Consider the following 19,663-nt stretch of genomic DNA (forward strand, 5'->3'; position numbering starts at 1 on the left):
CCTCCCCAACTGCCAACGGCCGCTAGTGCGCTAGTCCGGCTCTTCGCCCCGCTCTGGCAGCCGCGCACCGACCTCTGAGGCGGTCTGACAGGGCGCCCCGTCGGGTCTCCCCGCGGCCCCCGGCCGGGCCTCGGGTCTGCGGGCGGGGAGGGGGGCGGTGGGCCCCGGCCAGCTCGCGGGGCAGCGGGCGGCCGGGTCCGGGGCGGCGGGGCGGGCGGGGCGGCGCCGCCTCACCTGGCCGGCCTTGCAGGTGCGGGGCCCGGGCGGTGCGGCCGTGACCATGGAAGAGGCCCCTCTGCTCGGCGGGATGCCCGACCCCGAGGACGCGATGGTGACGGAGCTTTTCAGCGCCGACAGTCCGTTCGCGCCGGAAAGCCTGGCGCTGAAGCCGCCGGTGGCGGTGAAGCACGAGGAGGACGAGTTCCACGTCCTGAAGGACGCGTACCTGAGCGCGGCCGAGCCCAGGGAGCCGCTGCTGCGCGCGTTCAGCCCCGCGCGGGGCGCGGACTGCCAGAGCAAGGTCAAGGTGGAGCTGCTGGCGGACGCGGACGACGAGCCGCTCCTGGGGGCGTACCCCGGGCTGCCCGAGCTCAACCCCCTGGACGACGCCGCGCCGCCCGCCGCGCCCGCCTACAACGTCCACTTCCTGTCCTCGCTGCTGCCGCCCCGCGGTCCCGCCGTCGTGCCCCTGGGCGCCTGGGCCAGGGAAGGAGCCGCCCACCCCGGCGTCCGGGTGATTCCAGTAAGACGGTCTGGGAAATAGGCACAGGACCCCGGCGCCCCTTTCCACATAGACCTGGGACCCGCCGTGCTCTCCCAAGACTTCCCTCTGCGAGCATCTCCCCTGGGCCAGCAGCAGCCCTGGTGACACAGCACACACACCCCTGGTAACACAGCACACACACACCCCGGGCCAAGCCCTTCCAACTGCAGGGGAGTGGGCCCCGGGCTAGTGGTTCAAACCTGGCCTGACCATTCAGACAGCATCCAGCAAAGGAGGGGGGGAGGTCAGAAAGTTTGTCACCTCCCGCTCTGTTGCTATCCTTGGCTTTAGGAAAGGAGCCCTACACCGTGTTAAGAGTAGCTAGTGTCTATGAGAACAAATGCAGTGTGATTGAGTGTTGGCCTGTTTGCATCTTGCATGTTGTCCTTTCAGTTTATCAGGCTCGTAATTCATAGCAAGGACTCAGTTAATACTTGTGTTTGCTGAACCCTGAAACCAAGATGTTAGTTAGATCTTCCCTTTGCTGAGAAGTGATTGTTCTTCCAGCATATGTGATATAAATCAGAGCCTAAATAACTCCTTGCTAACTCTCAGCTAATGGCCCTCTTTAGCTATGGACAACCACTGGTAATTTCTACCGTGTTCTTCCTGAAACTAAACAGTTTTCAAAGGAAGCAAAGGATCCCAAGAAAATTTGTGCTGTACCCCCCAAAAGGATCCAGTTTGGGAAACTAGATTACTCATCCATTAAATCAGTTTAGTAAGTGGTGGATTAAGCCTTTGTGGAACATTTTTGAGTCAGCGTTGAGATGGTGGAGCCTGACTTCATTTAAGTCGCTGCAGCAGGCGCTTGGATTTTTCTGCTTTTCTTGTGTCATAACCATGCTCCTTGGTGTAAAGGAACATGTGGGGCAGGGCTGGGCCTCCACTGACCTCTCAGTTTCCCCTTAGAGGAGGAACAATACAGGCCATCTGGTCCCCACAGCCTTCTCCCAGTGCGGAGGTCTTCCTCAGAACCTTTTTCAGATGGCTTGAGATGTTAGGGACTCCACTTTGTTACCAGGCCCAACTCATATTGGTCCTAGTTCAGCTTGCTTCCTTCACAAAGTGGCGTCAGTGAACGTTAATCAGAACAGGGAAGGGAATTAGCTAATATTAAAGGCAGTAAAATTTTCTTAATGTAATCCAATTTTAATGGACTGCTGGTTTGACAAAAGAGAAACTTGGCTTTGTGAATTTTTATGGACTATTTTCTGATTAATAACATGAAAAAGTTGCAGCATGGACATGTTCACCATTTAAACAGAATGGTTAATACCAAGGTTAATTGCTAATTTCCTTTTTCTCGAAATTCGTTCCCACATATTGACTTTCATTTAAATCCATTTTGTAAAAATGGAATTTCACTGTAGTATGTAAGTAGTTTAAATATTTTAAGTTTTCCATGTTACTATAAAATTTGAAATATACAAAGCTATAACTTGAAATATAGCTAAACTTTATCTCTTTTAAGATCTATACCTAGGCCGGGCGCAGTGGCTCATGCCTGTAATCCTAGCACTCTGGGAGGCCGAGGTGGGCAGATTGTTTGAGCTCAGGAGTTTGAAACCAGCCTGAGCAAGAGCGAGACCCCGTCTCTATTAAAAATAGAAAGAAATTATATGGACAGCTAAAATATATATATAGAAAAATTAGCCGGGCATGGTGGTGCATGCCTGTAGTCCCAGCTACTCGGGAGGCTGAGGCAGGAGGATTGTTTGAGCCCAGGAATTTGAGGTTGCTGTGAGCTAGGCTGACGCCATGGCACTCACTCTAGCCCGGGCAACAAAGCGAGACTCTGTCTCAAAAAAAAAAAAAAAAAAAAAAAAGAAAAGAAAAGAAATAAAGATCTATACCTAGATGCTAGTGTGCTGTGCTAAGTAATTTGCCATACATGGTAATTATTATTTGGACTTCTGATTTTATTAGGTTAGACAATCTCCAACTTTGAGTCAACATTCACATTTTGAAAGATAGTTACCTGCTCTGTGATTTTATGTGAGGTCTTTAGAATGTTACCTCAGAATCACCATCTTTTTTGAAGGCTGGACTTCATGGCCTGCCCCCTCGCCTTTGGGGAGACTTACCTGTGCTCTCTGCCAGGCAGCCTGGGCAGGTGGAGGTTAGAGAGGGGAGGGATGAGGCAAGGTGTGGGTTGCTTCCCAATCTTCCTTACATTCTTATCAAATTTTAAAAAGAAGCATCCCAATTTTGAAACACTCAATTCTGATAGTAATTTTGTTAAACTATCAGGACTTTAGTTTTTAAAATTCCATTGATTTTCAGTAGTATCATTGTATTTCTCTGTATTTTTGGTAGTTTTGCTAGTGTGTCATTGGGTTAACAGTTGTTGCAGAGGATAGCTCAGAAACAAAGCTCAGAAAACAAGTTACTCCCTACTCTGTTTCTTATTGTTGTCCTACTGTTAAGTCAGGAAAGGGCTACTACTTAATTGTAAATATTACTGTAAATACATTATAAATGATAAATCACATGTTATATTACTAAAACATCACCGAGGATTTTGTACTTTTTAAGGAAAAAACAAAACAAAATGATTAACTTGGACATTTACTACAAGCTAATGAATGTCCTTGAAGAATGTGCGAAGGGGCCACATTTCAGGCAATTTTAAGGGAGGCCTCCAGGTCATTAGCGTGGGGGGCCGTGAAGCAGCAAGAGAGGCACATGACCAACTGGGGGGTCTTCTCAGTTACTTAGACCACATTTTTGAAACTGCACAAACACCACATCAAAATCACATCTCCACACCTCATGGACAAATGGTTTGGTCCTCAGAGTCTTGCTCAGTCCCCAGGGGGGCTGGTCAGATGAGGAAAGAGAGGCATTAGGGATGAGGGTGCTCTTTCCTTTAAAATGTAACTTTTACATAGAACTCAGATTTAAATTTTCTGTATTATGCAACTGCAAGAGCCAATGTCTACCATGTGTTCCCTAAAATTACGATTGCTTTTTTTAGGTTGAAATAAAGGAAACAGGTGGTACTATTACAAGTAACAACCCGGAGGAAGCAACTCTTCAGAGTGTTCTTGCTCAGGAATCCTGCTGCAAGTTCCCATCATCCCAAGAACCAGAGGACGCCTCTGGTTGTTCTTATAAGAAAGACCTGAACCCAATGGTAATTATGCCAAAGAAAATGTGTGTGATTAAGATTATATTAAATGTTGCACCCCTGTCATTACCAAGTCGATAGATTATTTCGGTCATTGTTATTCATTGTTTGTTTACCTGTTGAAATCAGCATATTTGGTTGTCTCATCTATCAAAAAGAAAGGACATCAACTAGAGCCTTTCACATTTCACATCTAAGATTCTCATTTCTATCAGTCTTAGCAAACCGAACAAAGATTAGGGCATTGCTATATTTGTTAAGGAAAGTAAGCACAAGTCACACCAGTCAGCGCAGAGCTGGGGGCTGGGCCTGTGGTTTGGCGTATTGGTGGCCGGTGGGGCTGCAGCTCTGTGGCTTCAGGGCAGAGGCTTCCTGTCTTCACATTGCTAATGATGACAGCTAACATGGGATTTGTAATCAGTCACATCTGTGGTTTATGTCATATTTTTGCACCTTTATTTCATTTAATCCTCCTAACAACTCTGTAGGGTAGGCATTACTTTTATCCCCATTTTATGGATAAGAAAACAGATGTTACATCGTCTGCATTTGTCTTCATAGTAAGGTGGTGCATCTAGAGCTCCAGATCTCACTGTGGTGAGGACTAGGAGTGGGGGAGCCAGGAAACCCCACCCCCAGAATTCTCTTGGCAAAGTGCTTAGAGCCCAGAGAACCAATGATTGCGCTTCACCCAGCAGTTCTTTATTCTTAGAAATGAGAGCCTAGCTCTAAGGCGTAGACTTTAATAAGCAAATACTTGAAAATGAGTTCATCACGAATTTTGGCTTAGTTGTGGCATATACTAGTACTCACCTCTCTGTCTGTGGTCCTGTTTGGGGCCATGGGTTCTGAGAGCAGAGCTTTTCTAGGGCCCCAAAGCAGGTCAGTAGGATTGGAAGTCTCTGGTTCCCTAGACTGCAGAGTGATGTTCTCGCACTTTCCAGAAGGCAGGGCAGAGGCCCCTGTGTGGGTAGGGCCCAGGAGTATGCAACACAGAGGGATTTGGAGAGGCCACACTGAGCCTTTCCCCCAGTTCTGTGTGGGGTGGGGGCGGGGGGGGGGGGCTGTAACTTTATCCTTCACATTCAAATACAATTCCAGCTGAATACCAGTGCTGGCTTCTTATCACATGTCAGGGTGATGTGACATTTTAACCCAGTGGTCTGCACCTCGCTATCATAGTAGGTTCTATGTGTGTTATTTTGATAACATTGGTTCTTTATGCTTATTTGGGTTTTCCCACCTAGATCATAAGCAACTTAAGTGTAGAAACCACAGCTTCTGTGTAGTTTTGGTTCTGCCATTGGAATTGGAAGCTGTGTGCAGGCAGAAATCACAGCTTCTCTTGCCCTTGTATCCATGATAAGTGGCCTGGAGCAGAGCTGGGCACACAGCCAGTTCCATCACTGCTTTTGCTTGACTGATGGAATTGACTGATAGACTCACCTGGCTCACTGAGGATTTATTTATGGTTAGAATCCAAATGGGGGGCCAGGCACAGTGGCTCATGCCTGTAATCTCAGCACTTTGGGAGACTAAGGTAGGAGGGTCACTTAAGGCCAGGAGTTAGAGACCAGCCTGGGCATCATAGTGAAACCCCATCCCTACAAAAAATTTAAAAATCAGCCAGGCATGGTACATGCCTGTAGTCCCAGCTACTTAGGAGGCTGAGATGGGAGGATTGCTTGGGGCCATGAGTTTGAGGCAGCAGTGAGCTATGATTGTGCCACTATACTCCAGCCTGGGCAAGAGAGTGAGACCCTGTCTCACACACACAAAAAAATCCAAATGCGGGATCTGATAGTGCTAGTCTGGCCCAGGAAGATTGAGATGGCTTTAGAATTTTCCAGTTCTTCAATTAACCTTTCTAAGCTATACTTACAGGAAATAAAAGGACATTTTAAAAACCCTATGTGTTGGCCGGGCGCGGTGGCTCACGCCTGTAATCCTAGCACTCTGGGAGGCCGAGGCGGGTGGATCGCTCGAGGTCAGGAGTTCGAGACCAGCCTGAGCAAGAGCAAGACCCCGTCTCTACTAAAAATAGAAAGAAATTATCTGGCCAACTAAAATATATATATACAAAAAATTAGCCGGGCATGGTGGCGCATGCCTGTAGTCCCAGCTACTCGGGAGGCTGAGGCAGTAGGATCGCTTAAGCCCAGGAGTCTGAGGTTGCTGTGAGCTAGACTGACGCCACGGCACTCACTCTAGCCTGGGCAACAGAGCGAGACTCTGTCTCAAAAAAAAAAAAAAAAAAAAACCCTATGTGTTAATAATGTGTGTGTGGCAGGAAAGAACAACTATAGTGAAATTAGACTGTTCTAAGTATGTGCCCAGCTACAGAAAGGGAATGGGGGGTCCAGTCTTTCTGAGCGTCAGCCAGGTCTGTATGATCCAGGGGCAGCAGAGCAGCGAGCTTGCTGTGTGGACCATGGAGTGAGGACAGGGCAGAGGAAGCGCTGGGCCACAGTCACCTGATTCCCAAGACACCTGTGGAGAAAGACATGTGCAGGGACTTCACATTGAACACATCTCAGGAAACATTTCTGGGAAAGTTTTTGCCCTTCGATACCTCCAGAGAGCATATTATTATAGAATAAGAAATAGAAAATAGGCCAGGCGCGGTGGCTCACGCCTGTAATCCTAGCACTCTGGGAGGCCGAGGTGGGCGGATCGTTTGAGCTCAGGAGTTCGAGACCAGCCTGAGCAAGAGCGAGACCCCATCTCTACTAAAAAGAGAAAGAAATTATATGGACAGCTAAAAAAAATATATATATAGAAAAAATTAGCCGGGCATGGTGGTGCATGCCTGTAGTCCCAGCTACTCGGGAGGCTGAGACAGGAGGATCGCTTGAGCCTAGGAGTTTGAGGTTGCTGTGAGCTAGGCTGATGCCACGGCACTCACTCTAGCCTGGGCAACAGAGTGAGACTCTGTCTCAAAAAAAAAAAAAAAAAAAAGAAATAGAAAATAGATCTATAATTTTCCATTAAAACTTAAATTCTGGATTAAAGCTGTTTTATCAGATTTAAGTTTGTTTAGATTCATATTATTGGAGTTATCTTTTAAAAATGAAATGTGATCATTATTTTTCATTTTAGGTGATATGTCAGTTGAAAGGGGGTACACAAATGCTGTGTATAGACAATTCTGGCACAAGAGAACTGAAAGCACTTCATTTGGTTCCTCAATATCAAGACCAAAATAATTATCTACAGTCAGGTACAAAATAATAAAACAATTATGTTGTATATCATATGTAAGTTGGTAAGTGAATATGTTTGGCTTATGTATAGAATAAAAGTGAAATAGGCAGGTTATTAAGTAGGCAATTTGGCAAACCTCTTAGCCCATATTAGTGAGCTAAGAATAGCATAAAATATATCTTTATAGACCAATTTATATGCCTTGTATTGACAGTCTCAAATTCTTAGATAGCTCTCCTTCACGTCAGCTAGCTGCAGAAAGCTTTGTGATCCTACCCAAGGTGCCTAGATGTGCCCAGGTTGAAACATTAGCCTTTCCCAGATCGGCTTGGTGGGTTGACTGTTCAGGTGTGGTATAAATGATCTACATGTTAATGTAAACATTTTAATGTAATCAGTCACTATCACTAGAGAACTATCACTCTGCTTTAATTACCATGAGTTCTGAAATAACTATCAAATGATTTATCTGACATTCATTCACTAAAAACTTCTTTAAACTGGCACAATAATAATAAATTACCTGTAAGTACTTGATTATTCTGAAATACTTTATGAATGATTAAAGAAAGATTAAATGACGTATTTTAGGATTGTGTTTAACAAAAGCTAGACACTGATTCTTGAAAACTGGGCATCTCTATGTGGACTACACATAATCACATTCCTCTAGATCTTGAGTTAACCAGAGTATTTCATTATCAGATGACTCACTGACCTTGCCAAAACTTTAAAACCAATATTAAATCCAGAGGTAGTTTTATTGGCCTTTGGAGTCCAGGGCAAAAAGACACGTGACTCCTTATCTCCCCCACTCCATCCTGACAGTCTCTTTATCCAGGGACAGAGAAAATATCTTCAATTCACATTTACATTCACTTTTTCACATTGAAGAAGCTGGTGTTGGGGCTTTGGCCGCAAGAAGCCCTTTGGTACAGACCAGCCACAGACTTTATAGTTCCGTTCCCTGTAGGTCAGTGTTGCGTCTGTGACCTCTGTGGGCAGGGATACATTCTTCTCTACTGTGCTTCCTCCGGGCGCATACCAAAATCCTAGTGCCTTGAGATGCTCAGAAGGAGAGGGTTTATACAATGTTTTCTAATTCGATTTCCACGTCACATAATCATGCCCCCAGTCTCCTTTGTTACGCTCTGTACATACTAGACATCACCATAGCATAAATGCGTCCTGTTGCCCAAGTCTAAGTTTCCTCACTCAAAGGTTGCATAAACCCAGAGAAGAACACGAGTTCAGCCTGGCGGGTGCCGCAGGAGAGTAAGACACGGTTCTCTCTCCGCCTAGACTCATGAGCACGGAGGTTCACCAAGGAGCAACCTTGGTATCTCAAGGAAGTTTTTTATGATGCTCTCAGGCCAAAGAAATACATATCGGTTCCAGTATTAAGTAGTTTAGTCCAAATAACTTAATAAGTATTTATATCCTGACAACTTAGTAACCATTCGAAAAAAAGAATACACATTAATTGAAAGTAGTTCATGTGGTATCCAACAGATGTTACTGGGCTTTCTTTGAAAATACAAAATAGCCAGGTACCTGCTACAAGCCTATAGTCACAGCTACTTGGGAGGCTGAGGTAGGAGGATAGCTTGAGCCCAGGAGTTCAAGGCCAGACTGGTCAACATAGCAAGACCCATTTCTAAAAAAATTAGTTTGCTGTGGCACCCCAGGGCACCTTGACACAGTTTGGGAACCTGAGCACTAACAACATTTTTGGTGTAGTAGACTATTCCTGGAAGCTCAGGTTAAGTAGCTTTATGACAAAAAAAAAAAAAAAAAAACCACACACACACACACACACAAAAACCTAATAAGTATTAATAAAAAAAAAAAATACGCTGACCTGAAAGGTTTTATAGAATTAAAAACATAACTAGGATCAAGATAAGTTTAAATAACTTTGTACATGATAAATCCATAATACATTTTTATTTTTGTACTTTCTTCCATGTATAAGTGGAAAAGAAACAATATATGCTATCAACTAATTTTAATTGTCTTCCTTACAGATGTCCCTAAACCAATGACTACTTTAGTAGGAAGATTTTTGCCAGTACCAGCAAAATTAAATCTCATAACACAACAAGTGAGTCATTGTTTTGATAAAAAAAATACAATTGGGCATTATTTCTTGAAATTTTAATTGTTGCAGTTGGAATTACTAATTTATCCTCCATCTGAAAATCAACAAGGAAACATTTACCAAGTATGCAATCCTTCACCGTGTTAGACACTGTGGAGGGACGGTGTCCGTCTCAGACATGCCTCTTTGCCAGCCGTGGAAACTGTTTGGCCTTTCCTGCAGTCTCCAGACCAGCATCCTGCCCGTTTGCCGAGCTGGTCCTTTGCAGCCCTGCCGTCAGTGCATACCACCTACCTGGTCCAGAACGTTCCTCAACTCCCTCAGTGTTATGGAAATGCTTTTTTAAAGTTTGATTTTATGATTACACCGTAATATGCACATATCACATATAAGTAGAAGACAAATATGCTCTTTTTCCCAAGTCTTGCTATAAAGTGTCACCTCCCCAGAAGAGCCCTCCGTGACTCCCCAGTGTAGACAGCCAGTCACTGTCCCAGCACTTGTCTCCTCCTCTGCACAATACTGTCACCGTCTTATGTTTTTTGGGTGGTTGGTTTGTCTGCATCCACCCACGGGAATGCAAGCTCCACAGGGCCAGGGGCCAAGTGTGTCTGTAGACTGAGAACTGGCACAAAGCTTGGCTCACGCAGGCACTCACTCCCCCATCAACAGGGCAGGTGCTCTTCTAAGCACCTGGCTTACATCAGTGGGCTAATATATTGGCCAGGAGAAAAGAGAGTGGCAAGCAGTGCAGGAGATGAACAAGTCTGAGCTGTGATGTAAGCACCTGGCATGGAACCGGTGTTGGGACTGCAGGGAAACCTCTGCCCGCTGACTCTTCCACACCACTGGCCTTTGTCACTGTTTCAGCCACCTGTCGGGAAGGCACATGTGGCACCTGCTCCTCCACATCTAAGACCTTGCACTAGAAACCCCCGTTTGACCACAACCTCCTGTCTTTCCACCTCCTCCCCATCTTTCCTTGACTATCACTGTCCCCATTTTGGCTCCCCTACCTTCTTATCCAGTGTGGACCTTAGGGACAATTCTTGCAGCAAAGCATTTGCTACATCCCTAGAATGCTCCGCTTCCTCGGCAGACCCCCAATTCTGTACACCCATTAGCGCTTGCCACTCAAGCAGGGCACACGCACTGGGAGCACTGGCGTTCCCGGGAGCTGGTGAGAAGTGCAGAATCTTGGGTCCTACCCCAGCCCTGAGATTCAGACCCACAGGATCAGAATCTAGAGTTTATTTCTTTACTCCTAGGTGGCCACACTTAGCTGAAGAAAACTCATGGATTCTAGCATAAAGTTGCCCCAGATGTGTGACCTATGTAGTACTCAAAAGACATCTCTTTTTCTCTGCTTTAAATAAGGGTTAGGGTTAGGGTTAGGGGAAATAATTTTACCTGGTTTATGCAAATAACTGCCTCAACCCTGAGAACTATGAGATCCCTTCTCCAAAAGAATGCAGAATTCTTCAGACTGCCATTTGGAGACATAGACCTAGCAATTAGGTGCCTGGGTGACTGAGAAAGAGACACCAGTCTCTGTACCTTGTGAACATCCCCCTGCACTCGGGTGAGAGAGAGGGGAGAGCACGTGGGAGCGGTCCTGGGGTGAGAAACTCGGGACTCAGGACTCTGACTTGCACACAAGCGAGTTGGACCCAGGGCGGTTTCTCAGCGTCTTCCAGCCCTAACAGGCGGGGACTGCACACAAGTTAAAAGGGCAGAAGAGAGAAAGGGAAGACAATGAATAAAATACGTGTGTTTTTTCTAAGACTATACTTCTTAAATAAAGCTTATTTTTAAATTTCTAATTTTGGAGGGTAGAGAGGACAAGGACAGGATGTTTAACTGTCATGCATGCAAATAATCTCAAAACTTAATTTTATCCAATACTTTTAATTTCTTCAAGCTACTGATAAGAAAATCAGGTAATGGTTTTGCTACCCATTCCTTTCCTGTGAATAACCATTGTTAGCCATGCTAATGACAAAAGAAAACCAAGAACTGAAAGAGCAAAGGACATGGCAAATGCAGAGATTATAACATTGCTTTTGAATTTGTTCAAAACTGATTACAAATTTTTTTTTTTTTTTTTGAGACAGAGTCTCTCTCTGTTGCCCAGGCTAGAGTGAGTGCCGTGGCGTCAGCCTAGCTCACAGCAACCTCAAACTCCTGAGCTCAAGGGATCCTCCTGTCTCAGCCTCCCGAGTAGCTGGGACTACAGGCATGTGCCACCATGCCCGGCTAGTTTTTTCTATATATATTTTTAGCTGTCCATATAATTTCTTTCTATTTTTAGTAGAGATGGGGGTCTTGCTCTTATTCAGGCTGGTCTCGAACTCCTGAGCTCAAACGATCCGCCCACCTCGGCCTCCCAGAGTGCTAGGATTACAGGCGTGAGCCACCGCGCCTGGCCTAAAATATTTTTTTAATAGATGAAAAATAGTAGTTGCCAATGAGACTTCAAGTGTCAAGATCTCTCATGTTAAACTAAGAACAATAATAAGAACATTTTTAGTTTATGGAAATTTGTAATTGAATTTGTTTCACAATTGGTAGTTCATAAGAACGTAAGTGTTCCACTACAATATCCCTGGCCAGCTGACCGACAGCCGTGTGTACTGCTTGCTGGTGTGTGGCTGGTGGCCCTGCGTCCCCCACACGCTTCCCTCTTTGCCGGCATGGTCTGGGGCTTTCTCACCCCCAGGGCATCCTGTGGCCAGGCAGGTCTGTAAGATGACCTAGATCTACAGCCTGCTCAAGTGTTAGATTCACTGTTGTAACAAGCCTGGAATTGGCCATAAAGGAACTGTGATGTAAACCACTTGAAGAAAAAGAGTCGTTTTTATCTGTACCTAGGGGCTGGCGGGCTGGAACTTTTAAAACACATGCTAATTCAAAATATTCTTGCCCCTGGCTTTGTACAGCTTGATAACGGAGCCTTACCCTCGGTAGTCAACGGATCTGCTTTCCCCACGGGATCAACTCTTCCAGGACCGCCGAAAATAACTTTGGCTGGGTAAGGATTAAAAGCAATAAATTGCCACTTACTTTAACATAAGAGCTTAAGAGGCTTCTGGATGGATACAACTGTGATTTTCTTCTATGTTATAAAATTAGTTTTGCCTGCAAACCTTCATGACTTTTGAAAAATTATTTTTTACCTTAAGCAATGCCACTAACAATGTTGCCGTACGTGTCTGGTTTTATGCTTGCTGGAAAGGCCAGTGTGTGCTCTCCATTTGCTTCCATTCTACGACCTGCGGGCCTGTGTCAGTATCAGAGGCTTGCTGCCATTTGTAGCTCTGTCTCGGTTTCTCATTGATTCAGACTGTGCTGTCATCAATATTAGTAATGAAGCGGCAGCCCCTTAACGTTGATGGTGGTCAGTCACGCGCCCTGTGGGCTGCCTCTGCCGGCTGCCTCCCGCGCTGAGTTGGCGCCTGCTGTATGGCAGGCAGGTGCTCGCGCGTGAATCTATACTCACGATCTCCAGGTGGACGTGGGCGGCACCGGGACTTTGTCTTGTGATTTTAAAGTTGTGTTTATAATTGTAACTAATTGTAAACTAACCAAGCTGGTTGAAACTCTGCCGTGTTAATATTGGTGTGCTGATGGTGGTCTGGGCAGCTCTGCTCACGGAGCCCTGGAGCTGATGGTGGATATCAGTCTGTTCCTGCCTCCGAGAGTTTTTCGGCCCACAATCTCATGCAGTCGTGTGTCCCGAGGCCTGAAAGACAGCAGGTAAAGCACTTCAGAAGTGTGGACTGTGGCCTCCGTGCCTGCCAGCCCGCGGCAGTGCTCCGCCACGGGGCAGGGCTTCGTGACGGCCTTGGTGAGGGAGAGGAGAGTGGTCTGGGGCAGGAATGAAGGCTGTGAGGTGAAGCGCTGGGTAGGGCTCTGGAGACACGCTAGGATCGGAGCAGCACTTTCGCCTCGGCACTGTCGCTGGAGGGTGGTAGTTGCTCGCGTAAGATTTGCTGCTTCGGTTTTAGCGGCTGCTCTTTGAGCGGGTTGTAATACTGAGCCAGGTCAGCTGGTGACTTGCAGTGAAGTTGGTGGAATAAGACTGGAAGGAGCCAGTCCCCTTGTCTCACGGCCTTGGGGGGATGGATCGGTGAGGATGCGGCCAGTGTGAGGGTAATTGGTCATCTCATCCAGGCTGTCCACATTTCAAACAAAAATGACTTAAGCAACTTCCAGGCTCTGCTGACAGCATCGCATCTTTGGTGACACAGGATGATATAAGATGTTACGACCCTGAGGATACTCACTTTATCTTTCCTGTAATCTGGGGGCTTCTGGTCAACAGTCCTGCATTGCTGTGTGCTTTGTCGTGTCTAGGGCATTCGAGGGGATTTGACGTTTCTAACACACGTGCTCTCGCAGTTGCGGTGCCACAGAGGCTCCGCTTTGGCGCAGCTGACGGCCATTGCCATGCGGGGGCAGCGATGAGGGCGTGTTCATGCAACCTGTTTCTTCTTTTCCCTCTTTCCTCCCCGCCGCCTCCCTCCTCCTCCTCCTCCTCCTCCTCCTCCTCCTCCTCCTCCTTCCCAGTCTATACTAGATTTTTCTCAGTCACTTATTTTTCTTTATTTTGAAGTAATTATGCAGGTTAAAAAAGAGTTCTATTATAAATGATGTGCCAGAAACAACATGGGCTTTGTGTTTGTATTTTTTGATGCAATTAGTTACTTGATTTGATTTTGCCCCACTGAAGTGGCCCCTGTAATTGTTATCTCGACATCCACAGGGCTGATGGTGTGCTGGAATCTACCAATGTAGTCTTTGTAGTAAGGGAGCATTCAGAGAACTGTTTCTGGCTGTTTCAGTCTGCATGAGTTCCCAACCGAGAGTTTTCGCTTTTCACCTCTCAGAAAAGAAGCTCTGTGGGCCCAGCGTGGTTCAAACACACCTGACCTAGCAGAGACACGGCGGCAGGTCGCGTGGGCCTCGAGGCCGGCAGTCCGCATGCATGAATTGACCCAGTCATCATGCTTTATAGAGTTGGGTGGTGAACTGGCTAACTTATTAACTACTCATCATATTAATAAAAACCCTTTTAATAAAAGCTCATGTCCTGTCGCTCTGTGTAGCTTTAATAAGCCGATTATCAATCAGTTAATTAATGTGAATTCTGATACATTGTTGATGCTATTGTTTTTGGTAACATAATGAACATCATAATTTAAGATCTGGCACGGTGGCTCACGCCTTTAATCCCAGCACTCTGACAGGCCAAGGTGGGAGGCTTGCTTGAGGCTAGGAGTTCATAATAAAGAATATTCAAGAGTCTGTTTCTCTGGAAAATTTTTTTCTTAAAGATGAGGTTTATCTCGTTGCGGTGTAGTTTATTTTTACTGCTTTCCTGAGGCAGAGTGGTCCAGATCTCTTCTAATTCTTCCAACGCTTTCATTTTTAGATTGGCAACAAGAGAGTAGTCAGATACAATTGCAGCCAGGGAAGTTTTTTTCCCATTTAGTTTCCGCTGCAATCAGCTGGCCCCTCGCTATCCTTCACGCACTCGGGCTCATTCCTAATGCAGTGTCTTTGCTTATGCTGTTATTTCAACTGAAACATCCTTTGACCAGTAATAAAGAAACTTTACAACCTTAAAAATTGATGTCAAGTTCTACTTCCTTCAAAAGTATTTTGTTTTAACTTCTTTCATCTGTATTGAACTATCCTGTCTCTGAATTTTTGTAGCATTTACAATCAGTATAAAACAATTTGACCATTGATTAGATACTATCTTATGTTCTCTAATTTTTCAATTGTATATGTCTCATATCCCCAGTTAGTTGGTGGATTCCTCCAGGACAGGCAGCATAAATTAAAAAGATAGTGACTTCTGGTGTCCTCTGAAGCACTTATCACTCCTGGCCCCCCTGGGCCCCAGCTGAGGGAAGGTTTGAGAGGGCCCAGGGCAAGAGCAGTTAAGTAGGTGTCAGAGCCCCTCCTCTGACCAGGCCCAGGTCTGACCCACAGGTGGAGGAGTAGGGGGTGGGAAAGCTAGACCTGCCACCTGCAGACACCCATGAAGGCAGAAAGCTGCAACTCTCCTGTCTATAACAGAGAAATCAAGCTATATGAGTACTAAATTAATACCATACTCAGTGACATGGTTCAGGGACATTATCTTAAAAATGGGAGATATCTCAGAAGAAGTAACAGTTAGCAGCTTGTCCATGTGTCCAGGTAGCATGAGCTGTTTCCAGTGAGGGGTGAGACGGGTCCCTAAGCAGAAGCACAGATGGGGAGAACAGTGGCGGGAGAGCAACGACTCAGGCACAGTGGAGTCTGCGCCAGAGCAGAGGAGGGCGGGCCGAGCTACGATGATTTAGGACTGGCATCACTCCAGACAGCCAAGACAGCCGAGCATGTGGGGGCACAGAGCACAGGGCAAGAGGGCTGGCTTCTCTTCAGGATATTTGTATTCATTATAACCATACAGCAAACAGCACGGAGTAATTCCCGTGTTCTCTGTGGTGACATGAGCATGTCAGTAAGCATTAGCCTGGTGCCAAGCGTGTTCTAGTTTCTGTAGGAAACCCAAGAGCAATATGTACCCTTGCTCAGAAGTAGCCAGTGCCTTGCAGACGTGAAGCCTGCATGCACGGTCTCAAGGGGCACACTGCCGAATGAGACAGGCGCACCCACGTTAGTGCCCAGGGGAGCCCCTATCGCAGCTGGTGTTCCTGTGCCTGTGCTCCTCCTCCCACCGGAACCTAGTAAACTTCTTGCCTTGCGAACATTCTCCATTGCCTCCGTGGCATCACTGCTGAGCAACGCTCGGAAACTGCTCCCAGTTTTTCACCTGCAGCCGCCCCGCATTTGGCAACATCTTAGACGCCTTAGAGAAGGAATTTGTGTCTCCTCCTCTAATGCCCCTGAAGATGACTTGTGTGCTAATCCCCACATGTAGTTAGGAAGAAGTGGTAATAATCCCCTCTTAAAATGAGAAGGTCCCCAACAATCACATGATACACTTGAACGTGCGTTGATGTTGTTGGTAACATTATAGTGCGGACAGCTTTAACATTGGTAAAACAAAATATGAACAATGGTTTATCTGTTGTTCTTTAACTCATACTTCCCATTAGTGTTCAGATTTTAGGGGGAAAAAGGAGCTGTTTGGTGGTGGGAGGGGCACATAAAATAGAGGTTTAAACACGTCAGGGAGGAAACTCCAGGAAGATTTCTTGAGAAGTGCAGTAGGATCCCGCTCCCGGCCCACCACTGACCCCCTGGGTGTGCACCATCGGCTTTGGTGCTGCTAGCTCCGCCACATGCGAACTTCCCATTTCATGGTCAGGCTCCTATAAATAATACCTATAACTGTCTGGCGTTGATATTCTCAGTATTTGTTCAAAAACACCAGATGCTTAGCTAATTCTCTTTTTAAAGAGTAACCATCTGAATACATTTTCTTTTTTAATCTTTGTAGAGTAACTCTTAGTTCATGGGACACAAAGTCTAAAAAGCCATGTAACTGTACCAAATCCCAGTGTCTGAAATTGTAAGTAATCACAAATCCTTCATTATTAAATATGAAATAAGGTTGTTTAGAAGTCAGTCAGTAAGCGGAGCACAGTCTAGACAAACCGGAATGGCTAGCAGTGTACATGTCACAGTTATTTCTCAGCAACCGTGTCCTAACGCTCACTGTACACCAGAACGGCAAGAAAAAAGCCACTTTTGCGTGAACCTGGTTCAGATTTTTTGGTATTATCTTGGCCAACTAAGTGACACTGCCCATGCTGCAAGTAGTGTAATTTTCTTGGGTTTTGGTTTACATTCTCTAGCCCTGCAGACGAGTGCCAAACATGTCACTGTTGTTGAGCATTAACTGTAACATTTCCAAATCCTATTTTCTTAAAGGTTGATGAATTGGTTTACTCTCTATTGCAATTTTCTCAGGCCAACTCCCAGGAGGCCGGGTCAGGGGGGGTGATAGGGCAGATCGTTAAGCAGAGTCTTGGGCGGGAAGTAGACAGCGTGGCTGAAACAGGAGGGGCCTAATCACCGTGCCTGGCAGCACTCTGCCCTCGTTTCCTCGCCCACATGCCAGAGCTGGCGTCTGGTTTTCGTGCTGTCTGCCTGCTCTCAGCTCTTGCTGTGGGCTGCACTTTCTGCCCGCGTGTCTGCCTTACCTTAAGTTACGTGTTAAAGGGCAGAATGTGCCCTGGACCGGATGTCTAACGACCCTAACCACAGTCTCCACGTGATTTTTCCATTGCAGAGCTCCCGCTGAAGTCACTGAGAGCTCCAGTGATGGGACAGTGATGTGGGGGTGCACAAGTGGGTAAAAATCCAGGAGTTCGTGAAACTCGGTTCACAAAACAAAACTGAAAGAACAAATTGATTTTTAAAAAAGTAATGCCGCAGTCTAGGGTTGACTTCTGACTTGAGCTGCCATTGGTCTAGTCCGTGAATGCAGCCCATATACCTCTCTGAATGATGGAAACGCCACGGGACAACTGATCAGGAAACTCTAAAACTCAGCTCTGGGTGAGGATGACAGAGGGAGAGAGCCTGGACCATGTGATGGTGTCAAGACAGAGTGGCTGGCCCAGATGGAGATTGCGGACGCGGAGGAGGACCAGGTGGTAGGGTCTAGAGTGGGCAGAGCCAGCAGGGCAGTGAGGCTCTGTGGACAGGGGCTGCTGAGCTGCAGCTGGGGGTGGGGACCAGACAGGTCACATTACCATGAAGCTTAGAGCAAGGAAGGTGTAGACTGCAAGGGGGGACAAAGCGATGTGGCCCCTAAGTACTTGGAAATGAGATGGCTCTCTAAGGAGGGTTTAACTTACTGAATTACCTACCTCATAATGGAAGGCCAAACAAACAGCTTCTTGCCTAGAAGCAGCTTCCTAGCTTAATCAGTGACTGACATACTAAAGAAAGAATTGAACGTCTCAAGGGGCTTGGCCAGCTTTGGAACAGAGGAAAGGAGGCTCAGAGTGCAGCGTTGTCAGGGGACAGAGCCACGGTCTCTGGGGACGAGGCACTGCCTTCTCCGGGCGAGTGCTGTGTGCAGAGGGCAGGAGGCTCGGAGCCGTCTCCATATAGGTGATGACTCTCCATGCTCAACGTGCCGCCGACCACGCGGCCGGTGACTCAGCTTCCTCAGTAGCTCCGTGCTGAGAAACCAGGGGCCTTGGATAGAGAGTGTGGGCATTTTGGGCACTGGAAGGGAATGTTGTTTCCATCATAAATTAACACACGGCATTCTGATCATGCATCATGATTTGGTTGGTATCAGTCATCACTGAGAAACCAATTATCTCTGAAAATACTAATACAGTTTGTTTTCTGGTTTTGGAAAAGCTAAGGAATAGGTCATTTCATCCAAGCAGAGTTGCCCCTCGAGGTCTCTTGGTGGCAGGCCCCGACCTTGTGCTGATGTCTCTCCGAGAATGCCCATGTCCTCATGTCAGAAACGTAGGCTCGAGGGCACGCATGTGCGGAGTGGCTGCACCGTGGCTTCCTTCTCTGACAAGTGCAGCAGGATGGCCGTTAATAGCTCCCGGTTCTTTTACCTTTTTACTCCCCACGACTAAGTCATGCACGCAAGGCAATGGAATATGATTTTCTTAGAGTGCGTTAGTCCTACTTTGATGGGTGTCCCTGCTGGATAGAAGCCAAGAGGGATTAGTATTAATTGGCCTTCAATAGAGTGAAAAACACATTACTGTATTTTTTAAAAATCCAAGTGGTACATACACACGGGTAAAAACTGATTTCCCTAGTTGGGGTTATTGTAACCCCGAAAGTGATATCACCTGCTAAACATTTTCTAATTTTCTAATTTTAATTTCTACTGTTGTTTATTTGCACCTTTCCTCTCTCCTGATTGGTTTCACAAGAGGTTGTCTAATTCGTTGGTCTTCTCAGGGCATCAGCTTTTGGTTTTACTGATTTTCTTGCTGGTATTAATGTTTCTGTTCCCTTGTTCATGCACTACACTAATTTCACTCTTTACTGTTTTCTTCCTGCTATCTTTGTTATTTCACTCTCTTGTTTTGCTAGCTTTTTGTTAATGGCTTACTGTATTTATTTTCAATCTTTTTAGTTTTTAAGGAGATGCATTTAAAGCTATATATTACGCCTATGTACTACTTTACTGCATCCTACGAGAGTTGATAGGAGGTACTTTCATTGTCATTCACTTGAAATATTTTGTAATTTCTATTGTAATGTTCTCTTTACCTCATGAGTTATTTAGATGTACATTTCAAAGTATCCAAATCTGTATGTATGCATATATGTGTATGTGTATATATATTTTTAATGATAATTTTATTGTTAACTTTTAAATTTAATTATACTGTGGTCAGATAATGTGGTCTAAATGATATTGATTCTTTGAAATTAATGAAGACTTCCTTTATGACCTACTACAATCACTTTTGAAAATATTCTGTATTATTAATAACTTGAAAAATGT

At 45.8% G+C, this 19,663-nt stretch overlaps 1 protein-coding gene across 1 annotated transcript in view; it reads left to right on the forward strand.

The window, feature by feature from the left end:
- Positions 1-280: 280 nt before the first annotated feature.
- Positions 281-19,663, forward strand: part of TESMIN (testis expressed metallothionein like protein) — a 34,972-nt gene continuing 15,589 nt past the window's right edge. The window contains exons 1-5 of the mRNA XM_069470296.1: positions 281-742; positions 3,744-3,902; positions 6,996-7,116; positions 9,128-9,204; positions 12,141-12,232. Coding sequence (XP_069326397.1) covers positions 281-742; positions 3,744-3,902; positions 6,996-7,116; positions 9,128-9,204; positions 12,141-12,232 — 911 coding nt within the window. The remainder of the gene's footprint in view (positions 743-3,743; positions 3,903-6,995; positions 7,117-9,127; positions 9,205-12,140; positions 12,233-19,663) is intronic.

The sequence above is a fragment of the Eulemur rufifrons genome, chromosome 6, assembly GCF_041146395.1.
Source record: "Eulemur rufifrons isolate Redbay chromosome 6, OSU_ERuf_1, whole genome shotgun sequence".
Lineage (NCBI taxonomy): Eukaryota > Metazoa > Chordata > Mammalia > Primates > Lemuridae > Eulemur > Eulemur rufifrons.